The 27,960-nt window shown below is 37.3% G+C and overlaps 1 protein-coding gene across 1 annotated transcript in view; it reads left to right on the top strand.

Annotated features, from left to right (window-relative positions):
- The window catches only part of LOC124274468 (extracellular signal-regulated kinase 2-like), a 34,106-nt gene continuing 6,146 nt past the window's right edge, over positions 1-27,960 (top strand). The window contains 10 exon segments of the mRNA XM_046709829.1: positions 1-113; positions 5,516-5,614; positions 9,061-9,181; positions 10,475-10,605; positions 11,509-11,675; positions 12,994-13,133; positions 20,674-20,731; positions 21,082-21,119; positions 21,122-21,212; positions 21,586-21,595. Of these exon segments, the coding sequence (XP_046565785.1) occupies positions 48-113; positions 5,516-5,614; positions 9,061-9,181; positions 10,475-10,605; positions 11,509-11,675; positions 12,994-13,133; positions 20,674-20,731; positions 21,082-21,119; positions 21,122-21,212; positions 21,586-21,595 (921 nt within the window). The 5' untranslated portion in view covers positions 1-47.

The following is a 27,960-nucleotide window of genomic DNA, read 5'->3' as shown; positions in this document are numbered from 1 at the left end:
TCCGGCATCCATGACTGTTGACGCTTCGACTTGGAATATTCGGAAATATGAATTCTGAAATAGAGCCTCACATCACAAAGAAGTATGAAATAAAGAAGAGGCTTGGAAAAGGGGTATGTAACGGAATAATGCCTTTAATTCTTATTATTGATAAATGATGCCTTATGTCTGATTTTCTGTGTGTTTTATTTGAAAAGAAGCGATGTGTTCGTACTTGTTGGTCTTTCGACGGATACCTCAACTTGAAACCCCTGACATTGATCAGATACAAAGTCTTGACATCATGTCAGATGCAACGTTTTTAAAGTCATTATGTCGTTTCGGTTTGTTATTCGTGTCAAAATAAACATGAAACATGTCTGCCGGAATTGGGCTTGCCCCAAGTTGAGGCATCCAACCGTGAGACAGCCCAGAAATCGATGGTCACTCAAATGACAATGTAGACTCACGGTATCCTTCATTTAGTTGTCATATCATGAGTTTTTGAGACATAAATGGGTGACGACAACCTTCAAATGCACTGTCAATATGTCTATCAGTGGTCATATGCGTTTTGTGATCTTGCCATTTGCCTTCTATGCTCGTTAATATTCTTCAAGGGCTTATGTAATTAATTGTAGGATTGGTGTGAACAATGTGCACTTGAGTAGTGGCCAAGAATACACATGGTGCTATCTGCTTATACTTGTAGTTAGGTAGTAAAATAAGTCTTTTTACATCCTAGATGCACAATAAATTACATAGCATTATAAAATAAGTAAATGAATGTGTGAAAGTGATGCCTGCTTTGTATAGTGGGACTCTCTATTATCGCGGCACGCGAAAACATCGGGAAAGCAGACACACCACGCCCCACATCGGCTGTTTACATATGCAAATTACGTAAATATATTCATCGCTCTTGAAAAAAGTCATTTATTTAATTGGAATGTCATGTCTAATCGTAGAAATATTAAAGCATTCATCTTTTCAGTAAGTTCTAGAACATTTTGAAACTAGTATGACCCCTACTGCCATTACATCTAGCATGAATCAAAACTTACCTTGTCAAGAGTAATCCTGTGACAACTATAAGGTCATTTGCATATTTTCCGTGCTAAAAATATAAGAGGAAGTGACGTATTATGCAACTTCACTCTACACACGGCAGCAACTTGTATGGTATGTTTTAAGGCGGAAAAACAATATTTTGCAACGTTATTGGTACCTTGTATCCAAATGGATAGAAGTTTCAGATGTTTGGGTTAAAAACATGATGTTATTGCTAATGTGAATGAAATACCAAAATATTTTTTAATGATCAAACTATTTAGATTCATTACTTGTCTTAGTAAACGTTTCATAGTGTCATCTGCTTGTACGGCGTGCCATAGTGAGAAAATAGCAATACCGCGATAATAGAGAGTTGCTTCAATTTCCGGGTTAAACGAGACAATCGGAATTGCCGCAATGGTATTAAACGAGTTGCGACTATGTGTCATATTATTTGTGAAAGAAATGAAGATTAAACATCAGTCAACTGAAAATATCTATAAAATGCTCAATGTCAGTAGCCGTTTATAATCCCGATGGCGACAACATTAACTACCGCGATAATAGAGGGGCTCATGATACATTTTTGTATTGCACTAGTAAAACAAATGTTCCTGAAGGACATCAAACCTTTTACAAAGTGAATGAGTTAAGATTTTACATCACATCAGCAATATTGCAGCCATATCGCTGTACAAACGGAATTTTATATTTAATGAGATGGTTATTGTTTTTATTATTAGGTCTCTATCAAATGGTGCCCATTCGCCTATTATACATATCGTTGTGTTATCACTAGGGGTGTCGCGATACGTGAATGTATCGATACATCGATACATTTTTACTGACGATACGATACGCGATACATGCTTGCGTGTATCGATTCCTATTTTAAAACTTTATCGATTCAAATTTTTATGCTATATCCATCTCCGTCAAAGTCTTGATAGTAAAATTATACCAGACCGCTCCGATAAATAGATGTAGCTAGCTTTACTTAAAAAATAGGTTGGAAACTAACAGCTTTTGTGATTGGCTAGACTATTTTGATGGACCAGTCAGCGAACGCGTACGTTGCCGGTAAGGTAATGCTATGAAAAGGCGCGATAATTATGTATCGCGATACGTATCGTATCGTGACCTTAAAATCGTGATACGTATCGTATCGTGAGATTGGTGTATCGTGACACCCCTAGTTATCACAGTCTTTTCACACTTTTCAAAAGTGAACTTGATGTTGACCCTTCTTGTTTATTGTGTTTATATCGTGTGTGTCAAAACACAATGGGGCAAAATATACTGACATTAGAATAAACGCTTCAAGATTATGGAGCGTATTAGAAGCATCTCACTGTACTAGCTATACTTCTTATCTATAACGATGTTAAACCAGTTGATGGTATCATTAGTCAATGACCAAGTATCAATATTGAACTTCCGGTCAAATACAGTCCTACTCAGACATATTCAAATAAGGCCACAATAAATTTTTATTAGGTTTCCATTCTTATATCAGGGCTCCAGATAAGGGCCGAATCGGCATATGTACGGATATAAAATATGCACGATACGGTAGGAAATAATTTAGAAAACGTAGCAGATACGCACCACAGCAATGCTGCATGGTCATAGAATCATTTACAGACATATTTATCTGAACAAATATTGTTTTATTGTTTATTGACCTTTTTACACAAGAGTAGCTATGTTGTGGTGCATATATGAAACGAAACACAAGATTACTGATCCGCCATTAAATTCCATTCAGTACTCAAAATGTACTCTTAAGGTTTTCCAGTACTCCTATATTGAAAAAATAAGCAGTACATACTCCTGATGTTGAAAAATTATCTGGAGCCCTGTTATATTTTACAAATCTAAGGCAGAGGGCATTTTAAAAATATCTGTATTATTACGTCTCTAAAAAAGAAACTATTCAAGGCATCCTCATAGGTTTACTGTTGATGGATACAAATTACCTAAAGAGTAAATATTGGGCAGCAAGACCTATATTGACATTGATGAAACAACAGAGGAGTGGAATGCACATCATGACTTTCTTGTCTTGAGGATGGTAATCTAATAAAATATTAATAATATATTAATAATTTCATACTGGGTCAATACTTCAGATTGTCAGGGGACCCAGGTTATCACAAGCCACTGGTATGGTGCCCATACTGGATTAATATTAATAATAATCAATTTCAATACAGAACATTGTCTGCAGTGTAAAGTAACATTCACTCTATCACTTGACCAATGTGTATTCAGATTAGACTTATAGTCTGTTTGCAGTGAAAACGTACCGATGAATTTCACTTTAAACAAAAAGGAAATCAAATAAAGTGAAATTAAGAGTGCGAATCCTCATAACTTTACCTTGCCAATTGAACATAAAAATCTCAGAATTTTATTCAACTGAGGATAAAAGTTGTTTAACAAACGATCATAGTTTCAAATCGCTATTATTGGAATGTAAACGATTGCTCCGTACATCGAAAACCGTCGCACACTGTCTTGTCGGTGTTTGCTGAACTGGCCTCAATTACAAGTTGCATTATAGGATATTCGTAAAGAGCTTTCCAAGGGACATAACACTATGGGGTTCGCTTGAAATAAAGTTCGGTCAGTAGAGGGCCCGAGAGTCGAGTTTATGCAATGTTGCATTAATTCATTTGAACTTTTAATTTCATACTGTAATCTTGATGCATATTTTTTTTCCGAATAAATTATATGGTAGCTTCGCTGGGGGCTGATAATTAGTATTAATGAGAGAAATGCAATATTCAAATATTGATTTTTAGAGAATGTGGCGTGGTACTGTCACACTGTGCCTTTAAAAGTGAATATGTCGTGCCATGAGGGATGAATAATAGTTGTATGATAAAAATTGTGTGTTCTTTAACATCTTTTGAGTAATATACCAGTGTAAATATAGGTACTTTGACACCCATAGTTCTACTGCTGTACATTTCACCAGTGTTATTTCCAATTCGGCAATACTTTTAAAAACAATTGTTTAATCATTTGAATGGTTTGCTGCCCTAAAAAGAAGAAATATGATTCAATTTAAAATGGTCATTCCTCAAGTACAGACTTGCCATGATAACATGCAGAAAAAGCACATAAAAAGTGCAAACTGTAACACTGCACTCCCAGTGCAAGATAACAAGGTAACAGTAGGTTGACGGCGTGATAAGCTTATCTAACTATGCATACCAAGTAACAAATTCAGATAACTTTTCAAAAGAAAATGAATGTGTTTTATATTGTACTTTGATGCTCATCAATCAACCGGGATATTTCAATTATAAAATCGGTAAACCCAAAAAAGAATCCAACTGGCTTGAAATCATGGACATGTGATGTGAATTTGTTTAGCAAATATACCTGGTCACAAAGTGATAGCAGTCAATATGTATACTGGCATATTTGATTAAATGAAATTGAGAATGATTTGTCACATCTGCCAAATGTTGGTCAGTATGATAATTTTGACTAGTCTGTAGTCAATGTATTATGACTATGAGGTGAGGTGAAATTGGGTTTAACGTCGTGCTTGAGAATATTTCGCTCATATGACGATGTTCATGCGTGTGTATTAGTGTTGGAAATTAGATAAAATCTCATAATTGATGATTGGTTCATTACAACCGATCAATCATCGAAAATAATTGGTCAGCATCATTTATCAAATTTTTCTGGTTATGTTTCTTACTGCACAAAAAAAACAAAAAAAAAAACCGTAGTTCTTATGAGTCTTTTTGCAAATTCCACAAAATGCATGTGCAAATTTAACATCTTTAAAGGATGACTAGTATGTTAGGAACATAAATTTCCTGGAGTCTTTAAGATAAATTCAATCCTGACTTGGGACGAGCTTGTAATGTTTATGAAATGTAACAGACAAAACCAACCTTGTGAAAAATATTGTTAATGCAAACAAGTGTTCCAGAATTGTTTGTGTTCGATTATGAGAATTATGATCGATTGCTTGGTCGTTTAGTCATTGCGACCAATCTTCGATTATTTCAATTAATCGGACCACCACTAGTGTGTATGTGTATGTGCGGCTGTTTGTACTAGCCCAGACTTAAACTTGTTTTATAGTGCTAACCCACTGAGATACCATGCCGCAGTGAAGCATGAATACCCCACTCAGACACATTATATTGACTCCTAGCCGACCAGTCCTTGTTGTACCCATTAATGCCGAGCGCCAGGCAGAGACCAACAAGTACCATATTTTAAAGTCGTTTATATGACGCGGTCGGGGATCGAACCTGTGACCTTCCGCTCTCTGGGCGGATGCTCTAACCACTACACCACCGAGGCGGTCCAGTCAATGTATTATGACTATATACACTAAAAAGAATTCCAAATTTGGAGTGATGTCTTTGATTCTCTAGTATTCATGGTATTTAAGAATCAAGTTTCATTTTTAAAATATTATATTCATGTATATTCTTCATCATTCCAGGCATATGGCATCGTATGGAAGGCAATTGACCGTCGCACCGGGGAGGTGGTGGCGGTCAAGAAGATTTTCGATGCTTTCAGGAACCAGACAGATGCCCAGGTACGCAGTGTATTAGTCTGTACAGGGATTTACATGGACTCCTGTATTTGAGGGTCACTGGGAGTGGGACTCATACTCTTAATATTCATGGGTCTTGGACAACAAAATAGGGGTCCCAGACACTTAAATATTATTATTAATATTGTTATTGTATTGTGTATCATGATCATCACATTGTTGCAGTAATTAAATTGCAAATAATACCATAACCCAGCTAGTAGCAAACTCAGTGATAACTTATTGTCACTTGGTTGGATTCTTTACGAAAAGGTATTTGGACTTTTCTGAATGACTTATAAATCTTGTTGCGTCCATTGTCAATTTTTATGAGTATAGGACGCAGGAATTTGCATCCTGTAAATCCCTTTCTGTGTCATTTCTTGATATACATACCAGGTGTATATAACACTGATGTAAATAATCTAAATATCAGTATGATGATACATGTGTGTATCACTATTGTAGATATCACTGTGTTGATACATGTATGTATCACTGATGTAAAACTTAATATCTGTCTGATGGTACATGTACATAGCACTGATGTCCACACACTGATACAGTGTTCCTATTAGTGTTGGGAATTGGTTAAATCTCATAATTGATGATTGGTTCATTATCACCGATCAATCATTGAAAATAATTGGTTAGCGTTATTTATGAAATTTGTTAATGCACAAAAAAATAAGGAAAAAAAACATGTAGTTATTTGGGGGGGTGTTGGCCAAATTTCACATCTTTAAAGGGCAAGTGTACACGAAAATTTACCTTTTTGTCTTGCACTTTTTCAGCATAAAAAGTGTTTATCAAGTCGTTTTATATCCAAACCCGTACATACATCAGAAGTAACTAATTTATTATTTGCGTTATATCAATTCATATTTTCAACATTTACCAAGAGTTCTATGTCCACAATAAACACACCATGGCTTATGTCCCTTGGAAATGACGTCATTGGTGCCCAAACGATAAACGAATGACGTCGTCAGACCTTATTAGACCCATTTCACGTGGTGCAGGTATACGTGTGGTTCTTGTGTCTCGATCGCGCAGGCTACTGTTTTAATCCCGTGTGTCTTGGCCGTCAGCTGACTATGTGGTAAGTTCTACACTGTGATGGCGTTGCAGTTTGCAAAAACGTATACATTGTACTCAAAGTGTTACCCGCGTAACCAAATTGTATAACATATTCAACCTGAGTCGATTCGCCTTTCCAACAGTATCTTTTTTCATGAAACCTAAAGCGTATATGCACTACATCTTGCTTGCCATCGGTGAATGTGCGGCATTCTACGTTTGTTACTAAAGTTCTTACATAAATAGTACGATATGTCAGCCTCTTCCACCTAATTCACTTTGATATTGATGGTACATACATCATGCAGATAAATGCAATTTGCAGTTTTGAACACTGTTTGAAATTCGTTTTTCTATGATATCATCCGCTCATAGTAGATACAATTTACTGAAAATTACATGCATCGTAAATCTAAGCCAGTTTTGACACATTACTAAATCACCATTCATTGCGTTTTCGCGTAATTTATGGTATGTCTTAATTCAAATGTCAAATTTTACTGGGAGAATATTAAATTTAAAAGAAAGGGCGTGATCATTGTGATCAGCGGTAGTTTTGTTGTTGTATGATCAAACCAATGCTCGTTCTGAAACATTATCAATGAACCGAGAATCGCTGAGAATGTTTTGGAAAATACATAAGCGATCAAAGTGAATTTTCAGCCATATTACATAGTGTTTATAAAATCACGTCACATGTATGTCGGTTATGTTTAGATCCATAAAATTCAACACCATCTTCCTTACATGAATCCCTGAATTCCTCATACAGTTCAAAATAAGCTGACAAATGGACTTTGTCACCAATACTGAGAAGTCTTTCAGTGAAATCTAACGAATATATCGATGATATGAGATGCCTGGCTGTGAAAGAATACTTGTTTGAAATGTATGCAAAGCCAATCTCAGATTTTACACTCTGTATCCGTTCGCCTACTTGTTGCATACAATTGCTCATTAGTTTTAGAACATGCATGGGGATGGTATCGTAGCAAGCGATAGTTAAATAAAACAGGTGTATTCCAATGATTTTCTAGATTCATCACAACATATTATAGTTTTTGAAAGCATGACGCCATAACTGACGCAAACTCACGCACAACGATGACGGTACTTTTCTTAATTTCCCTTGGTCACAATGAAAACAAAAAGAAAATAACAACCAGCAGACTGACAGAAGTTTGGGACTACATGCATGGCACAATTTATACGTTGCATATACGTTGCTTGAAACAACGAAAACTTCCTTCGAAAACTCCGTACTTTCGTGTCAGTGAACACGCGATTTTGAAAAAGTAAGCTTCCAGATAGTGATGTCATCTGAGCGTCAACATTGTTATACATATTTGGTATTTTCATTGGCGAGGTTATGAATGAAAATACACACGATCCTGCTGCTTACATTTTCTGTTCTTATGCTTCTTCGTATTTTCACAAACTTTTTTTTCACGTGATTAATATCAGTAGTATTATCTTTTGCTTTGGGACTAGACAGGAGACCAGTTTAAAATCAAGTGGCACCAATTACGTCATAATCAAAGGGCGGTAACTCTGGCCAATTTAGCTCGGCAAAGAAATACCTCATATTGGCATAACATTTCAGCACTTATTTTGAGGGTTATACTTACATTGTGAGAAAAATGAGTGTATATTTTCAAACATAGGTATTAACTAATTAAAACAGTTCACTTTGATTCGCATAAGAATAAATGTGATTTATTCGTGTACACTTCCCCTTTAAAGGATGATTATTATGTTAGGAACATAAATTTCTTGGTGTCTTTAAGATAAATTCAATCATGACTTGGAACGAGCTTGTAGTGCTTATGAAATGTAACAGACAAAACCGACCTTGCGAAAAATATTGTTGATGAAAACAAGTGTTCCAGAATTGTTTGTGTTCGATTATGAGAAAACATGATATCATTGCACTGATGTATTTACATAAAACTGACATAAATATCATTTTGTTGGTACATGTGTATGTTGTACATAACACTGGCATAAATATTGTGTTCATACATTTACATAAAATATTGTGTGGATGTTTGTACTTACCTCTGATTAACAGCAAGGGGTCAGAGAAAAGCCCAGTTTGTTGTATCTGTTTGTTTGTTATACCATATATTATACCCTGCATACTGCATACCACCAGCCACCCATCACAGGGGGTTGGCTTATGTAGGAAACATACCATTTTGGTACTGATTTTAAGGGTCAAGTTAGGGGGTCGGCTTATCTATGGGGTCGGCTTATCTACGGTAATATATGGTAAGCATGTTCATTATAAACATAGTAGTTACTCTGCAAACGTAACAACTGATCTGTATGATTGTGTTTGTCGTGAAATTGTCTGATATGCGTTACAGAGGACGTTCCGAGAGATCATGTTCCTCCAGGAGTTCGGGGACCATCCCAACATCATCAAGTTGCATAACGTCATCAAGGCAGAAAATGACAAAGACATCTATCTCGTCTTTGAGTTCATGGGTGAGTACATTTGATTGAAGTTACTTTCATGTGGTTGTCCGACATGTTTACAGCCTCCTGCGCTAATCAGTACATCTCAAACAGTTTGGATGTCTCTGGTCACTTTGCACCAAACAGAACATCTTAATCATGTTAAAGTATAGGGCCTGTAAGTCTAGTGAGGTGCTACTTCTAGTACTAAGCTGGTTCCCGGCTCCCTTTGTGTGTGCCAACTTGTGATATGCAAGATGGGGCCCAGCTTACTTCAGGTACCAGATTTCCGGTGACAAGCGTATATTCAAGAACCAGTCCTGGTTCCAAATTGCGTGACCACCAAATATGACCAGACCAAGTGTACTACCATACTTGGATGTCACAGCTGTTGACAGTCGTAATAGTTGGCTAATTTGGGGATGGTTAGATCGGAAATTTCTTATTCCTGCAAGGATTTTCGGTTCCTTACTGTCAACTGACAACCATGAGACCATTCAAAAGGTATGAAACATTGTTTGTCACTGGAAGTACTTGGTTAGAGTATTTGGTTGTAACTTGAATCCTACAACTTTGCATCAAGTTGAACATTTTCAAGTATTTGGTTGTTACTTGAATCCTACAACTTTGTATGAAGTAGAACATTTTCAAGTATTTGGTTGTAACTTGAATCCTACAACTTTGCATCAAGTTGAACATTTTCAAGTATTTGGTTGTAACTTGAATCCTACAACTTTGCATCAAGTTGAACATTTTCAAGTATTTGGTTGTAACTTGAATCCTACAACTTTGTATGAAGTAGAACATTTTCAAGTATTTGGTTGTAACTTGAATCCTACAACTTTGCATCAAGTTGAACATTTTCAAGTGTTTGGTTGTAACTTGAATCCTACAACTTTGCATCAAGTTGAACATTTTCAAGTATTTGGTTGTTACTTGAATCCTACAACTTTGTATGAAGTAGAACATTTTCAAGTATTTGGTTGTAACTTGAATCCTACAACTTTGCATCAAGTTGAACATTTTCAAGTATTTGGTTGTTACTTGAATCCTACAACTTTGTATGAAGTAGAACATTTTCAAGTATTTGGTTGTAACTTGAATCCTACAACTTTGTATCAAGTTGAACATTTTCAAGTATTTGGTTGTAACTTGAATCCTACAACTTTGCATCAAGTTGAACATTTTCAAGTATTTGGTTGTAACTTGAATCCTACAACTTTGTATGAAGTAGGACATTTTCAAGTATTTGGTTGTAACTTGAATCCTACAACTTTGCATCAAGTAGAACATTTTCAAGTATTTGGTTGTATATGTTTCCAGAAACTGACCTTCACAATGTGATCAAGAGAGGCAACATTCTGAAGGATGTACACAAACGATACATCATGTACCAGCTGTTCAAATCCACCAAGTATCTTCACTCTGGCAATGTGATCCATCGAGATCAGAAGGTAACTATAGTTCACATGTCTGTAACATGGTCATTGCCACAGAAGCTTCACATGTTCCAGAAAGTCTCCAGAACCAATGTTTGGACCCCAGCGGAATAGTCATTGTTCAGCTGTTAGTCAATCTCGTTTGCCTAATTATGCTTGATTATCTATGTGCCCAAGATGTGTTCGAGATATTTTTTACTGTGACATTAAAATGCTAGTTATGGTCTTACATTGGGTCATGACCTCTTAAATAACTTAGCAAATTTTCATATCTGTGCAAAAGGATCCCTGAAACATATTAAAAGTCCATCAGTTTCATTTAAAAAATTATTAATAATTGGGAGAGATTTTCTCAAAAACCCTTGTCATGCATTTCTTGACTTAATTCGCAGTATCTTTAATGGGGACAGATTTCTCAAAAAACGTTGTAGATGAATCAAATTTGATGGAATTGGGGACATGAATGCCGTGGTTAGCCGTGTTACAATTTGTTACAGAGTTATGGCACTTGTCGTGCGTTTAATGACTTCATTTGTGCTCGGTATCCCCAATGGGGACAGATTTTCTCAAAAAACGTTATATATAGGGAAATCAAATGTGGTATGTCTTTTCAGGACACATATGCCTTGATGGAATTCGAAAATGGAAACCATGTTACGATTCTTTACAGAGTTATGGCCCTTGTCATGCATTTCTTGACTTAGTGCGCATTATCCCCATTAGGGACAGATTTTTACAGAATCCTTTTCCCATTTAACAGCTTATGTATCACAATTTGTAGGAAGAAGGAATAGTTGTCAAAATAGGAACAGAACACTGTGGCGGGGGATATTGATGTCCATATTGATGTTATGATTATCATGATTATGTGTACGACATATAGGAGCGTGATGAGACTATTCTGTTCTCTTCCTCCAGCCATCCAACATCCTGCTGGACAGTGAATGTGTGGTCAAACTGTGTGACTTCGGTCTTGCACGGTCACTCACACAGATCGGCATGGACGAAACAGGTGACCCCAATCTGACAGAGTACGTGGCCACACGCTGGTACAGAGCCCCTGAAATCCTGCTTGCATCACACAGGTAAACCAACTGTTTTATCGCCATAGTAACAAAATGTACCTTTTGCGACATGCAAGGAGATTGTCCCATGTTTGTTGCTGGTATACGTGTCATCTCCAAAATGTCTCCTGTAATACCCCAATATTATGTGTAGAACCATGAAGGTCCGGGTTAGAAGATATCTTCAGCAACCCATGCTTGCCGTAAGAGGGGACTAATGGGATAGGGTTGTCAGGCTCGCTGACTTTGTTGACACAAGTCATCGGTTCTCCATTGCGCAGATCGATGCTCATGCTGTTGATTGTCTGGTCCAGACTCAATTATTTACTGACCGTTGTCATATAGCTGGAATATTCCTGAGTGCAGCATAAAATTAAACTCACTCAATATCATGTGTATACCTTCTGTAAAACCTGGGTATTTCAACTGTATTATCAATGTATGTATCCTGGTCTTTATACGTCTTCTGTATGACCCATATGTCTCCGTATGACCACTGTATGTCAATTGTATGTGCCCTTGAAGACGTCTGTATTTACCTGCCTGACCTCAGTATGTCTTTTTTAATACAAAATATGTCCTTGATGTTACCTGTATGCTTTTTTCATGTACTGTAAATGACGAAATTTTTGTGAGCATGATATTTTTGCAAAAAATTGCGAATGACTTGAGCTCGCAAAAATATCATGACGTAATTTGCTGGTCATACACAATAAACAATTGGTTTCTATTTATTATTCACCAGTTTATATAATCAACAACAGATCTAGACAATACATTAATTGAGCAATGACGACAACTTGGGGAAGAAGACTAATTACTAGCGTTACTAACTACTAGTACTCACATGTCACATGTCAAACAAGGGATACTGGAACAACAGTTACTCCATCAGTACGCCTGATAGTCCAGACTTTAGATACTGTTTGATAGGCCAACACCATTCCTCAAGCGTGGATAAGTTTCATCACACTTATCCGGTGATGAACAGCTTTGGTGATGTCATTGTCTATGCAGCGTGTGTTGTTATTACTATTAGGAAAACATCACTGATTGCATAAACACGGAAGTACTCTACTGAGCTCAGTTCTAGATTAGTGGCAACCTTTATTTATGTGATTGGATTTACTTTGGTACACCTTTCAGTTGCAATTTATTTTTGAAAATTAGGCAAGTCGCAGAAATATCATGCCGCAAAAATGTCTGTTGGTCGCCACTTGCAAAAATACTGTGACGCATAAAAATATGCGATTTACAGTATTTTGTTTCTTGTATGTATCCTGTGCATGTTTTGTGTATGTCACCTGTATGTCGCCTGTATGTCTCCTGTATGTTACAGATACACCAAGGGTGTGGACATGTGGAGTCTAGGCTGTATCCTGGGGGAGATGTTGATAAACAAGCCTCTGTTTCCAGGGTCATCCACCATCAACCAGATTGAGAGGATCATGGCCTCCATCCCAGCACCCTCCAGGGGAGGTAAGTCATCACTAAGTTGTGTTGTCAGTCATCCACAAATATTTAATTCCTACTTATTTCTGTACAGACATCAATTCTGAAGTCCAAAGTGAAAACTCGCTTCCTAATGGCTTGTGTCAGTAAGTGCTAAAATTAGTGAGGGAGACTATTTTAGTTCCACTTTCTTTGGTGCAAACAGGTATATTTCAATTGTCAAACCTCACCAATTCCTGTAACCACAGAGACTCCAGTGTGAATGAAGGAAATATGTCTCCTTGTGGCCATTTAGACAACTAGCTTCTGAAATAACATGCTCATGGTTGCACATTATTGACACATTAATGGTCCATCTGTGTTAGTCTCCTATATACCGAACATAGTTTCACATATAGAAGTTTACCGTATATGACCGACTATAAGTCGGATCTGACTATAAGTCGGGCCCCTTTCTCAACCCTCTAAATTCTTGCCAAAACCATCTAACTCAAATATAAGTCGACCCCTTTCCCCGTATGTATCGGTATTGGGTAGATCAACGTCGTGACTGTTCAACACTGTAACATGACAAACGTAAACACATGTTTGTTATCTTTTGTAAAAGCATGTTCAAGCATGTTCAATACCTGAAACTTGTTTATTCTGAGAGCAGATTTCTGATTGGTTAATGATAAAATGAAAGGCCAATCAACAGAAGCCTTACATAACCAAGAAGGGTTGTGTTTGTGTGAAATGTTTTTCGACTTTGTTTAAAAAGTGAGCGTATGTGTAAAGACCAACTATCATTGAAAACACATCATATAAATGTTACTAGATTCAAATATGTTTGATGCGGAAATTATGATGTGTAAATATTTCTGTAAACGTGCTTCAAAATGATATTTTTGTATCAAAAACTGTTCACTTGGGAACACGCATTGTGTGGGATGCATTTAGCGAACGCTACTGTACAACCGCGACTGATCGAGTGACACAGATATTTGACTTCGATGTAATTTCTTGATTAATATCATTTGTAGTATTTATTAAATTATTAAGAGGTATTTTTCAAAACCATCACACAAAACTGCCACAGAATACTAAGAAGTTTACTTTACGTGAAACTTTCTTTCAAGTCGTGTCACGTGGCCCAAATTTATCGATCGTTAACTAAGTAAGTAAATAGTTGTGATCAAAATATCTGATTAAATTTAATTTAACGTTTATATTATGAAACATATTTTACAAAAGACAAGCAACAAAATTTATAATTTTTCCTTATCCTGACTCATGCTCTTTTTGCTTGTCTTCTTCTTCTTGCGAACATAGTGGAACACTTGTATCTCCCTAATTGAAGCTCCCTTCAATTTAAAATCACTAATTAGTATTCACCACGAGTTACCTCCTTTCCACAAGCGCGGGAACGAGGGCGCCACCTCTACCCATGTGCCTCACTCTCTCCTTCTTCGCCCAGTGAGCTGGACGTGAGAGCGCCTGTGTCTCCCGACACACTATATCCTTTGAATTATATTTAGTTAGTTACCTCGTATAGACATCTATAGAGGTTTAGCTAGTATCCTTCAGCGATTATATATTGATATTTAGTCGTTTTCTACAGTTTAGTCACGGGGCGCCGTGTTTGTTTCAGTGGATTACGTTGATGAAAATTCTGTACTATTGCAGATTACGTTTTTATGCTGCTGCTGATCCGCCTTTAATATGATGTACGGCGCCATGTTTATTATATTCACATTGCAGTTGCGGTACTAATTTATCCAATTCTACCTTTTATTAATATTTACTTTGCGTTTGTACGCATTGCAGCAGATAGGTGGCTGTATGCAGAGTCTAGTATGACTGATACACGGAACCCCTCGCCAGTCTACTGCTGTTGGCCGACTCCCCTCCCGTGTGGTGTTCCGCTAGAGTGGTGGAGAGGTGTGGGGACGAGTCCGCCATCTCTAAGAAGCATCCTGCTTCCCCAGACATCCCATCGTCGCAGGCAGAAGACTAGAGGGTTTATCTACTACATCTCAACAACGAGACCGCTCCCATCGAAGTTTGGGCCTGTATGATGATCAGCCGGTCATCACACGGATGTACATCAAAGATTGACCGATGTCGGCACAGATCAGCATGCAGCCTGATGTACCAACGCAGATATGCTGATGATCGTTCTGAGGGTCCCATCATTACCAACACTCAACGCAGGCGCCGCACACCCAGGGCAGCGCCGACCTCTGAGGGAAAATCAACGAAGTCTACTAGGACTTTCTCAGCGAGATTGTTCCAGCCGATGACCTGGACCTCTACGATGATCAGCTGATCATCATCCCGGCGTACACCACAAGAAAGCGACCCGGTGACAGCTACAACGACATCAGCAGAGATCACCATGCAGCCTGATGCCTCTACACTGATGTCGATGACGATTTTCGGTGGACCCCTCCATTAACACCGCAGATAAAGCACCGGAATGACCTCGTCGCGAGACCATCCCAGAAGACATGATGCGACAAATTATGAACATCATGGAGGACCAATATCTGCGGTAGCAGGGTCCGAGTTTCGCGAAGGCTCCAGCGTAGACAGCACCCCAGAGGCACCCCGTCAACGTAGCAGCCAGGACGATGTCACCTTCGCGAAGGAAGTCACGGACCACCTTTGACGAAGGACCTAGATGTACAGCCTTCGAAGGCCTAAGCCTCAAGCGCGAAACTATTAACGTTCCCTCTCACAAGTCTCCGCTGGCAAGGCAGGAAGATCAACCCATAGACAAGTTGATCATCGATATCAAGTATAAGAACTACAATCGTGATATTGGTTCTGTTGAATCCATGACGAGACGTATGTTCGCTGGCCTAAATAGATCTAGAACGATCAATTAGACACTTATCACCAGACTTCGTCAACACGACAAGTTGATCTGAATATGATAAGATGATCCATGCGGCCCTGGCCTTAGGCTAGAAGATCGCACTTATCCCACATCCTGTTAAACACAGAGGCTGTTCACACGAAGCAAGCTCATATATATATTTATATATATATATATATACTAATCGGGCTTTGATTCGACACCTTCGCGATGGTCGCTAAGGCTAAGTGACTCCAAGTCTACTTCACCCAGAAGATCTAGAAGGGATACTTCGAGAACTTCGCTAAGTCTCCGGCGCTCACCGAGGAAGTCTCCTCCAAGGTTTCCATATACTCAGCCACTCGCCATATATAGCTACTCGTCCAGTCCGTTCAAGACGCCGTGCATAAGTTGATTATCAACTGTATGCCAGATGCCGCCTATAAGCCTATGCTAAGATAATTGCTCAGGCTATTTACAACACAGAACGCCGCTGTATTATTAGTCAACGACATTTCATAGATCTTCACAGAAATCAACTATTCCGTATAAATTGCTAATATACAATCCCGGACGACGATACGATTATCTACATGCGTGACCATTACGCATATCTGCAGACAATTCAATATCGAAATTGAACAGCAGCCTTGTTACAGCGTAGTATAACTCTTAATCGTCAAAGTTTCTGAGAAGAAATATGTACAAGTTCAACGTTAATTCTACAATTATGACGATACATTCATGTATACAGTCTACAAGCTCACAACTTGCAAGTTGTTTATACCCTTATATATAAGGAAGTCGGAATTATATTCAAAACTGAAATTATTTTCACGACAACCAGGAAAATAACCTACCCAGCATAAAATTACAGAGCCGAGATATTTTACCGGAGGTTTCAGCACGTTACCATTAACCTCGAAACACGTGGTCACTCGGATAACTTCGAAGCTACGGTGAAGACCGACGCTTATGCTAATATCAATCAGCTTTACAAGAATTTATTCAAGGTGGGTTTTTTCCGCTACACCGGTGACATCACAGCTGGTATTATACAGAATCAAAATGCCTTGTTCTGATTGGATCATGAGGGACAACGACCCACACAGAGGTCGCGATCTCTATTCACAGTTCAAGACTTACGTCACAAGTGACAACTATATATCAGTGAACGAGAGCAAGCCTCATTACAGTCCAGTTAACCTGAACATTCATGATTAGACTGCCTTTCTTCAGTTAGAGACCTCCCCTGTCAAGTTAAGACGAGGGATCGGCAGTCAGGCGATTTTACATAAAGTTCAACGAGGACAGACACACCTGGTTGTGCACCTACATCGTCAAGGACTTCGCGGTTTAATTACCTAGACGAAGATACAAGTGGATCTAAATCCACAGCGTTTCAGACTACAGCTGAATTTCATCAAGCGACTAACACAACTAGATGGTTAGTAAACCTACTAAACTTCTGTTTGGAGAATAAAACGGAAATTTCACGCCCAACCTGGGGATATGAATATAGTGCTCCAACACCTCACAAGTGAGGTTTATGAACACGCCTGGATGACATACTTGGACCCCATGATACGATGATTCTATCAAGATGGCCAGCAAGAGCACTGTAAATTTATCTCCACCAAACCAAACAGGAGGAAAAATGCAACAGATTATTTCCTCTATCATCAACTTACACGCAGAGTGAAGTCTCATGTACTATATCTCCATTTGGATCAGAACTGTCATACTACGTGCATATGCGGATGGACCTATTCCGACCCTCCATGAGCTTAATACTCATGATATTATAGCTTAACTTCTACAATTGTTCTACACAAATGTGATTGAAATAATGGAGGGTTTATTTCTGGAAACCGATATGGTGGTTGCAAACCATTATCTGAGAGATATCACCACCGAGGACGTCTCAGGTATACACCAACTGATCCCATGGTCCTCGCACAACAGCTGACAGTTCCTCGGAGAAGATAAGTCAATCTAACAGATTTTTACTTATCTTATAACAATACTAAATAGCTTCATGCTATATATAATTTACTTAAGTTCCTTTTATCATCACAGTACTATGATTATTACATCATACAATATATAAGTTAACAACTCTACAGAGTTTGTTATTATATATATTTACCTTAAGTTATTCATATCTTAAGAGTAATACTATGGTTACATGATAAATGCATTAGCTAACAAACTCTACAGAGTTTTTGGCTATTTTATACATAGCTTAAGTTAATTAAGCTAACAAACTCTGGAGTTTTACTATTATATAGGTAACTTAAGCTAATTATACCTTAAGCATAGTACTATACTCATATTATTAAAATATATTGGCTAACAAACTCTAAGGAGTTTTGCTATTATATAGGTAGCTTAAGCTTATTCATATCTTAAGCTTAGTACTATGTTTATATCATATAAGTAGATTAGCTAACAAACTCTAAAGAGTTTTTGCTATTTGGCTTAAGTATCATCATATTTCTAAGCAATATGGTTATATTATAACATGTATTAGCTAACAAACTCTACAGAGTTTTAGCTATTATATATGTAACTTAAGCTTATTCATATCTTAAAAGCAGTACTATGTTTATATCATATAGGTATATTAGCTATCAAAACTCTAAAAGAGGGTTTTGCTATTATATATTTAAGCTTAAGTTTCATCATATTTTAAGCTTTATGGTTACATTATAACATGTATTAGCTAACAAACTCTACGGAGTTCTTGCTATTATATATGTAGCTTAAGTTTTCCTTCATAAGCTCAATACTAGGTTTATATCATAGCTAACAAACTCTAAAGGGTTGTTTTGGCTATTATACAATTAGCTTAAGTTTTCATCATATCTTAAGCAGTATGTTTACATTATAAAGGTATTAGCTAACAAACCCCAATGGAGTTTTGTTATTATACATATATAGCTTAAGTTTCATCATAACTTAAGCTCAGTACTATGTTTTTAACATAAAAGTATATTAGTTAATAAACTCTAAGGAGTTTATTTTGCTATATACATTTAGCTTAAGTCTAATCTTATCTTAAGCTTAGTACTATGGTTACACTATAAACATATTAGCTAATAAACTCTACAGAGTTTTTTGGCTATTATATATGTAGCTTAAGTTAATAATATCTTAAGCACAATACTATACTCATATTGTAAAATATATTAGCTAACAAACTCACAGAGTTTTGCTATTATATATGTAGCTTAAGTTAATTATATCTTAAGCTCAGTACTATACTAATATTATAAATATATATTAGCTAACAAACTCTACAGAGTTTGGCTATTATATATGTAGCTTAAGTTAATTATAGCTTAAGCACAGTACTATACTCATATTATAAAAATATATTAGCTAACAAACTCTACAGAGTTTGGCTATTATATATGTAGCTTAAGTTAATTATAGCTTAAGCACAGTACTATACTCATATTATAAAAATATATTAGCTAACAAACTCTACAGAGTTTTTTTGCTATTATATATGTAGCTAAAGCTTATTCATATCTTAAGCTCAGCATTATATCTATATCATATAAGTATATTAACTAACAAACTCTAAAGAGTTTGCTATTATATAATTAGCTTAAGTTTAATCATATCTTAAGCTTAGTACTATGTTATATCTTAAAGTATTTTAGCTAACAAACTCTAAGGAGTTTATACTAGCATATTAACAAGCTTAAGTCTATTAGTCTTAAGCATTGTATTAATGTTATATATACTTTATCATAATAAGTACATGGTAATAACCTTTTATATGGCAGCTGATAAGTTAGCAGCAGGAATTCATCAGTTCAGTGCCTTTATGAAGTTCCCATAGGGTTATTACAATCATCACAGTTCAAATCACTAATTATTAAAAATCCAAAGTATTAGATATTCCCACCTCCGTTCCGTGGGATGCTACAAGCAAAAGAGCATGAGTCAGGATAAGGAAAAATATGTAATTTTGGAGTAAAATTGATATTTTATACTTATCCTGACTCATGAGGTCAGCCCTCCCATCCTCCCAAATAACACTTTGGATTTCCCTGTAAATTCAAATGTTGGGCTCAGTATATGAGGAGAGAGTGAGGCACATGGGTAGAGGTGAAGCCCTTGTTCAGCTTGTGGAAAGGAGGTAACTTCGTGGTGAATACTAATTAGTGATTTTAAATTGAAGGAGCTTCAATTAGGGAGATACAAGTGTTCCACTATGTTCAAGAAGAAGAAGAAGAAGAAGACAAGCAAATTTGCCCTCGAGAGCATGAGTCAGGATAAGTATAAAATATCAATTTTACTCTGAGTTTTTAAAAATTACATTATATAAGGTATATCTTAAATATATTCAAAAGACACTTGTATACAAAATTTTGAAAATATTGTTGCAAAATGGTGACTGTTAACAAAACACAAGGGTACCTCTCTCGAGTGATCATGGCTAGCATTGGCTATGAACTGCAGAGAATCTGTTAATCTCATTAAATCTCATCTTATGACACATGACAAGTTTTCATCGCCCTTGACTGCTGAATGTTTACATAAAAAGTTTGTCTCTGCCTACACTAGCTGCAAGAGGTCTATTTTCCAGAGAAGTGGCCAGTTGTTTTCTTGATGCATGTATGTGCGTGACACTGGTGGCCATGAGGCAGAAGTCCGTCCAGCAGGTGAGGTACACCTTCTGGTGTAGTAATGCTTCTCATGTTTTACTTGCAGACATTGAGAGCATCAAGTCAGCATACGGGTCATCTGTGTTGGAGAAAGCCGCTATGAGGTGAGACTACACCTAGTTCTGGTTGTAAAACAGTGTCTCAGATCATAAGCAACTTTCTGCTTTAACCCTCCTGTTTAGATTTTCTAACCTAGGTTATCTTCATTTGGATCAGATATGTAGATTCAGACAAATTATATTAAAGCATTGAGTAAATCCTTACTGGAGTCAGTCATCAGCTGTAATTTGTTCTGCAGAGTTATGTCCCTTTGGGACCGTCTCAAAAGTTCACTGTTGATCATAAGATTAAACTCTGCAGCTCATTGTCAGATTATGCTTTCTTGTATCCTAGACATGTAAATCTACAGTTCTGTATTCTGCAATTATATATTTCTGTGTTGCCATGGTTGCAGACCAAAACGAAGACTGGAAGACATGTTGCCAGAAAGTCCCCAGAGGCCATTGACCTTGTTCGCCTCTTGCACTTTAACCCCGACAAACGCATCACAGCCGATGAGGCAGTGCGGCACCCATATGTAGAAAGGTATTTGTACAGTTTGATAAATCTTGCCAAGTGGAACAACATAAACAATAATATTACAGAAACTAATCACCATGTCTTATAGTCAACATTTCCTAGGAATCTTGTCGAGGAGTATTCAACTCCAAAACATGTTTTTTCCAATGATTTCATAAACTATTCCAACTGCACATTATTTTTCCTTATCCTGACTCATGCTCTTTTGCTTGTCTTCTTCTTCTTGTAACATAGTGGAACACTTGTATCTCCCTAATTGAAGCTCCCTTCAATTTAAAATCACTAATTAGTATTCACCACGAAGTTACCTCCTTTCCACAAGCTGGAACGAGGGCTTCACCTCTACCCATGTGCCTCACTCTCCTCCTTCTTCTTCCAGTGAGCTGGACGTGAGAGCTCTGTGTCTCCCCGACACACTATATCCTTTGAATTATATTTAGTTAGTTACCTCGTGATAGACATCTATAGAGGTTTAGCTAGTATCCTTCAACGATTATATATTGATATTTAGTCGCTTTTCTACAGTTTATTCAATGGACGCCGTGGTTTGTTTCAGTGGATTACGCTGATGAAAATTCTGTACTATTGCAGATTACGCTTTTTATGCTGCTGCTGATCCGCCTTTAATATGATGTAACGGCCATGTTTATTATATTCACATTGCAGTTGCGTACTAATTTATCCAATTCTACCTTTTATTAATATTTACTTTGGCGCTTGGCACGCCACAGCAGATAGGTCGCGATGCAGAGTCTAGTATGACTGATACACCGAACCCTCGCCAGTCTACTGCTGTTGGTCAATTCTCCCGCGGTGGTGTTCCGCTAGAGTGGTGGAGAGGTGTGGACGAGTCCGCCATCTCCAAGAAGCATCCTGCTTCCCCAGACATCCCATCGCCGCAGCAGAAGACTAGAGGGTTTTTCTACTACATCTCAACAGCCGAGACCGCTCCCATCGCGAAGTTTGGGCCTGTATGATGATCAGCCGGTCATCATACCAGATGTACATCAAAGATTGACCGATGTCGGCACAGATCAGCATGCAGCCTGATGTACCAACGCGAGATATGCTATGATCGCCCTGAGGGTCCCATCATTACCAACACTCAACGCAGACGCCGCGACACCCAGGGCAGCGCCGACCTCTGAGGGAAAATCAACGAAGTCTACTAGGACTTTCTCAACCGAGATTGTTCCAGCCGATGACCTGGACCTCTACGATGATCAGCTGATCATCATCCCCGACGCACGCCACAAGAAACGACCGGTGATTAGCTACAACGACATCAGCAGAGATCACCATGCAGCCTGATGCCTCTACACTGATGTCGGACGATTTTCCGTGGACCCCTCCATTAACACCGCAGATAAAGCAATCGACGCACTTCGCCGCAGACCATCCCAGAAGACATGATGCGACAAATTATGAACATCATGGAGGACCACTATATCTGCGGTAGCAGGGTCCGAAGTTTTTCGAAGGCTCCAACGTAGACAGCACCCCAGAGGCACCCCCGCCAACGTAGCAGCCAGGACGATGTCACCTTCGCAAGGAAGTCACGGACCACCTTGACGAAGGACCTAGATGTACAGCCTTCGCGGAAGGCCTTCGCTCGGCGGAAAGGACCTAGATGTACAGCCTTCGCGGGCGGAAAGAACCTAGATGTACAGCCTTCGCGAAGGACTTCGCGAAGGCAGGATAGATCATCACCTTTGCGGTTTCATCCCTAGATGTGGACTCGACCATCAGACATCACGGAAGCCTTCGCGAAGGTCATATCGTCGTCTCCGGACCGACGCAGAGGAAGCTTCGCGAAGGCGCCAAGGACACCTGAATCCAGATCATCATCATCTAGAAGGACATCGAGGGACTATACAAGAGCTTCGCTAAACTATCAACGCTCCCCTCACAAGTCTCTCGAAGATCAACCCATAGACAAGTTGATCATCGATATCAAGTATAAGAACTACAATCGATATTGGTTCTGTTGAATCCATGACGAGACGATGTTCGCTGGCCTAAATAGATCTAGAACGATCAATTAGACACTTATCACCAGACTTCGTGAATACCACTTCTGAATATGATAAGATGATCCATGCGCTCCCTATTTTAGCAAGCGCCGCCGATCCCACATCCTGTTAAACACAGAGGCTGTTCACGAAGCAAAGCCATATATATATTTATATATATATATATATACTAATCGGCTTTGACTCGACACCTTCGCGATGGTCGCTAAGGCTAAGTGGCTCCAAGTCTACTTCACCCAGAAGATCTAGAAGGGATACTTCGAGAACTTCGCCAAGTCTCCGGCGCTCACCGAGGAAGTCTCCTCCAAGGTTTCCATATACTAGCCACTCGCCATATATAGCTACTCGTCAGTCCGTTTCAAGACGCCGTGATAAGTTGATTATCAACTGTATGCCAGATGCCGCCTATAAGCCTACGCTAAGATAATTGCTCAGGCTATTTACAACACAGAACGCCGCTGTATTATTAGTCAACGACATTTCATAGATCTTCACAGAAATCAACTATTCGTCAGATAAATTGCTAATATACAATCCCGACGACGATACGATTATCTACATGCGTGACCATTACGCGATATCTGCAGACAATTCAATATCGAAATTGAACAGCAGCCTTGTTACAGCGTAGTATAACTCTTAATCGCCAAAGTTTCTGAGAAGAAATATGTACAACAAGTTCAACGTTAATTCTACAATTATGACGATACATTCATGTATACAGTCTACAAGCTCACAACTTGCAAGTTGTTTATACCCTATATATAAGGAAGTCGGAATTATATTCAAAACTGAAATTACTTTCACGACAACCAGGAAAATAACCTACCCAGCATAAAATTACAGAGCGAGATATTTCATACCGGAGGTTTTCGCTACGATTACCATTAACCCTCAAACACGGTCACTCGGATAACTTCGAAGCTACGGTGAAGACCGACGCTTATGCTAATATCAACTAATTTTACAAGAATTTATTCAAGGTGGGTTTTTCCCGCTACACCGTGACATCACAGCTGGTATTATACAGAATCAAAATGCCTTGTTCTGATTGGACCGCTGAGGGACAACGACCTACACAGAGGTCGATCTCAATTCACAGTTCAAGACTTACGCCACAAGTGACAACTATATATCAGTGAACGAAAGCAAGCCTCATTACAGTCCAGTTAACCTGAACATTCATGATTAGACTGCCTTTCTTTCAGTTAGAGACCTCCCCTGTCAAGTTAAGACGAGGGATCGGCAGTCAGGCGATTTTACATAAAGTTCAACGAGGACAGACACACCTGGTTGTGCACCTACATCGCCAAGGACTTCAAGAGCTTAATTACCTAGACGAAAGATACAAGTGGATCTAAATCCACAGCGCTTCAGACTACAGCTGAATTTCATCTGTTTAACTAACACAACTAGATGGTTAGTAAACCTACTAAACTTCTGTTTGGAGAATAAACGGAAATTTCACACCAACCTGGGATATGAATATAGTGCTTCCAACACCTCACAAGTGAGGTTTATGAACACGCCTTGATGACATACTTGGACCCCATGATACGATGATTCTATCAAGATGGCCAGCAAGAGCACTGTAAATTTATCTCCACCAAACCAAACAGGAGGAAAAATGCAACAGATTATTTCCTCTATCATCAACTTATAGAGTGAAGTCTCATGTACTATATCTCCATTTGGATCAGAACTGTCATACTACGTGCATATGCGGATGGACCTATTCCGACCCTCCATGAGCTTAATACTCATGATATTATAGCTTAACTTCTACAATTGTTCTACACAAATGTGATTGAAATAATGGAGGGTTTATTTCTGAACCGATATGGTGGTTGCAAACCATTATCTGAGAGATATCACCACCGAGGACGCCTCAGGTATACACCAATTCGATCCCATGGTCCTCGTGACAACAGCTGACAGTTCTCGAGAAGATAAGTCAATCTAACAGATTTTTACTTATCTTATAACAATACTAAATAGCTTCATGCTATATATAATTTACTTAAGTTCCTTTTATCATCACAGTACTATGATTATTACATCATACAATATATAAGTTAACAACTCTACAGAGTTTGTTATTATATATATTTACCTTAAGTTATTCATATCTTAAGAGTAATACTATGGTTACATGATAAATGCATTAGCTAACAAACTCTACAGAGTTTTTTGGCTATTTTATACATAGCTTAAGTTAATTAAGCTAACAAACTCTAACGGAGTTTTACTATTATATAGGTAACTTAAGCTAATTATACCTTAAGCATAGTACTATACTCATATTATTAAAATATATTGGCTAACAAACTCTAAGGAGTTTTGCTATTATATAGGTAGCTTAAGCTTATTCATATCTTAAGCTTAGTACTATGTTTATATCATATAAGTAGATTAGCTAACAAACTCTAAAGAGTTTTTGCTATTTGGCTTAAGTATCATCATATTTCTAAGCAATATGGTTATATTATAACATGTATTAGCTAACAAACTCTACAGAGTTTTAGCTATTATATATGTAACTTAAGCTTATTCATATCTTAAGCGCAGTACTATGTTTATATCATATAGGTATATTAGCTATCAAAACTCTAAAAGAGGGTTTTGCTATTATATATTTCGCTTAAGTTTCATCATATTTTAAGCTTTATGGTTACATTATAACATGTATTAGCTAACAAACTCTACGGAGTTCTTGCTATTATATATGTAGCTTAAGTTTTCCTTCATAAGCTCAATACTAGGTTTATATCATAGCTAACAAACTCTAAAGGGTTGTTTTCGCCATTATACAATTAGCTTAAGTTTTCATCATATCTTAAGCAGTATGTTTACATTATAAAGGTATTAGCTAACAAAACCTAATGGAGTTTTGTTATTATATATATATAGCTTAAGTTTCATCATAACTTAAGCTCAGTACTATGTTTTTAACATAAAAGTATATTAGTTAATAAACTCTAAGGAGTTTATTTTGCTATATACATTTAGCTTAAGTCTAATCTTATCTTAAGCTTAGTACTATGGTTACACTATAAACATATTAGCTAATAAACTCTACAGAGTTTTTGGCTATTATATATGTAGCTTAAGTTAATAATATCTTAAGCACAATACTATACTCATATTGTAAAATATATTAGCTAACAAACTCTCACGGAGTTTTGCTATTATATATGTAGCTTAAGTTCATTATATCTTAAGCACACTACTATACTCATATTGTAAAATATATTAGCTAACAAACTCTACGGAGTTTTGCTATTATATATGTAGCTTAAGTTAATTATATCTTAAGCACACTACTATACTCATATTGTAAAATATATTAGCTAACAAAACCCTACAGAGTTTTGCTATATATATGTAGCTTAAGTTAATTATATCTTAAGCTCAGTACTATACTAATATTATAAATATATATTAGCTAACAAACTCTACAGAGTTTGGCTATTATATATGTAGCTTAAGTTAATTATAGCTTAAGCACAGTACTATACTCATATTATAAAAATATATTAGCTAACAAACTCTACAGAGTTTGGCTATTATATATGTAGCTTAAGTTAATTATAGCTTAAGCACAGTACTATACTCATATTATAAAATATATTAGCTAACAAACTCTACAGAGTTTTTGCTATTATATATGTAGCTAAAGCTTATTCATATCTTAAGCTCAGCATTATATCTATATCATATAAGTATATTAACTAACAAACTCTAAAGAGTTTGCTATTATATAATTAGCTTAAGTTTAATCATATCTTAAGCTTAGTACTATGTTATATCTTAAAGTATTTTAGCTAACAAACTCTAAGGAGTTTATACTAGCATATTAACAAGCTTAAGTCTATTAGTCTTAAGCATTGTATTAATGTTATATATACTTTATCATAATAAGTACATGGTAATAACCTTTATATGGCAGCTGATAAGTTAGCAGCAGGAATTCATCAGTTCAGTGCCTTTATGAAGTTCCCATAGGGTTATTACAATCATCACAGTTCAAATCACTAATTATTAAAAATCCAAAGTATTAGATATTCCCACCTCCGTTCCGTAGGATGCTACAAGCAAAAAGAGCATGAGTCAGGATAAGGAAAAATATGTAATTTTTGGAGTAAAATTGATATTTTATACTTATCCTGACTCATGAGGTCAGCCCTCCCATCCTCCCCAAATAACACTTTGGATTTCCCTGTAAATTCAAATGTTGGGCTCAGTATATGAGGAGAGAGTGAGGCACATGGGTAGAGGTGGCGCCCTCGTTCCCGCGCTTGTGGAAAGGAGGTAACTCGTGGTGAATACTAATTAGTGATTTTAAATTGAAGGGAGCTTCAATTAGGGAGATACAAGTGTTCCACTATGTTCGCAAGAAGAAGAAGACAAGCAAAAAGAGCATGAGTCAGGATAAGTATAAAATATCAATTTTACTCCAAAAATTACATTTTTTTTACATCTTTTTTTTTAGAAGTAAAGTACGAACTAATAACACATTTATTAATGTGTACTTGTTTCTTCAATCAAGCTTGCGGCCATCGACTTTCTCTATCAGAATGACCAATGTTCGTTGGTGCCGGGAAAAAACAATGGTATCTGAAAACTTATTTTATTCATACCTTTTAAAAAAAAAAGGGTCAGCACAGAATTCAAGGGTCGGTTGGGTAATCGGAACCACAACAAAAAATTTTTAGGCCTAA

Source organism: Haliotis rubra, unplaced genomic scaffold (assembly GCF_003918875.1).
Source record: "Haliotis rubra isolate DU_JTF1 unplaced genomic scaffold, ASM391887v1 Scf191, whole genome shotgun sequence".
Lineage (NCBI taxonomy): Eukaryota > Metazoa > Mollusca > Gastropoda > Lepetellida > Haliotidae > Haliotis > Haliotis rubra.
This window is presented reverse-complemented; position numbering and strand designations above follow the sequence as displayed.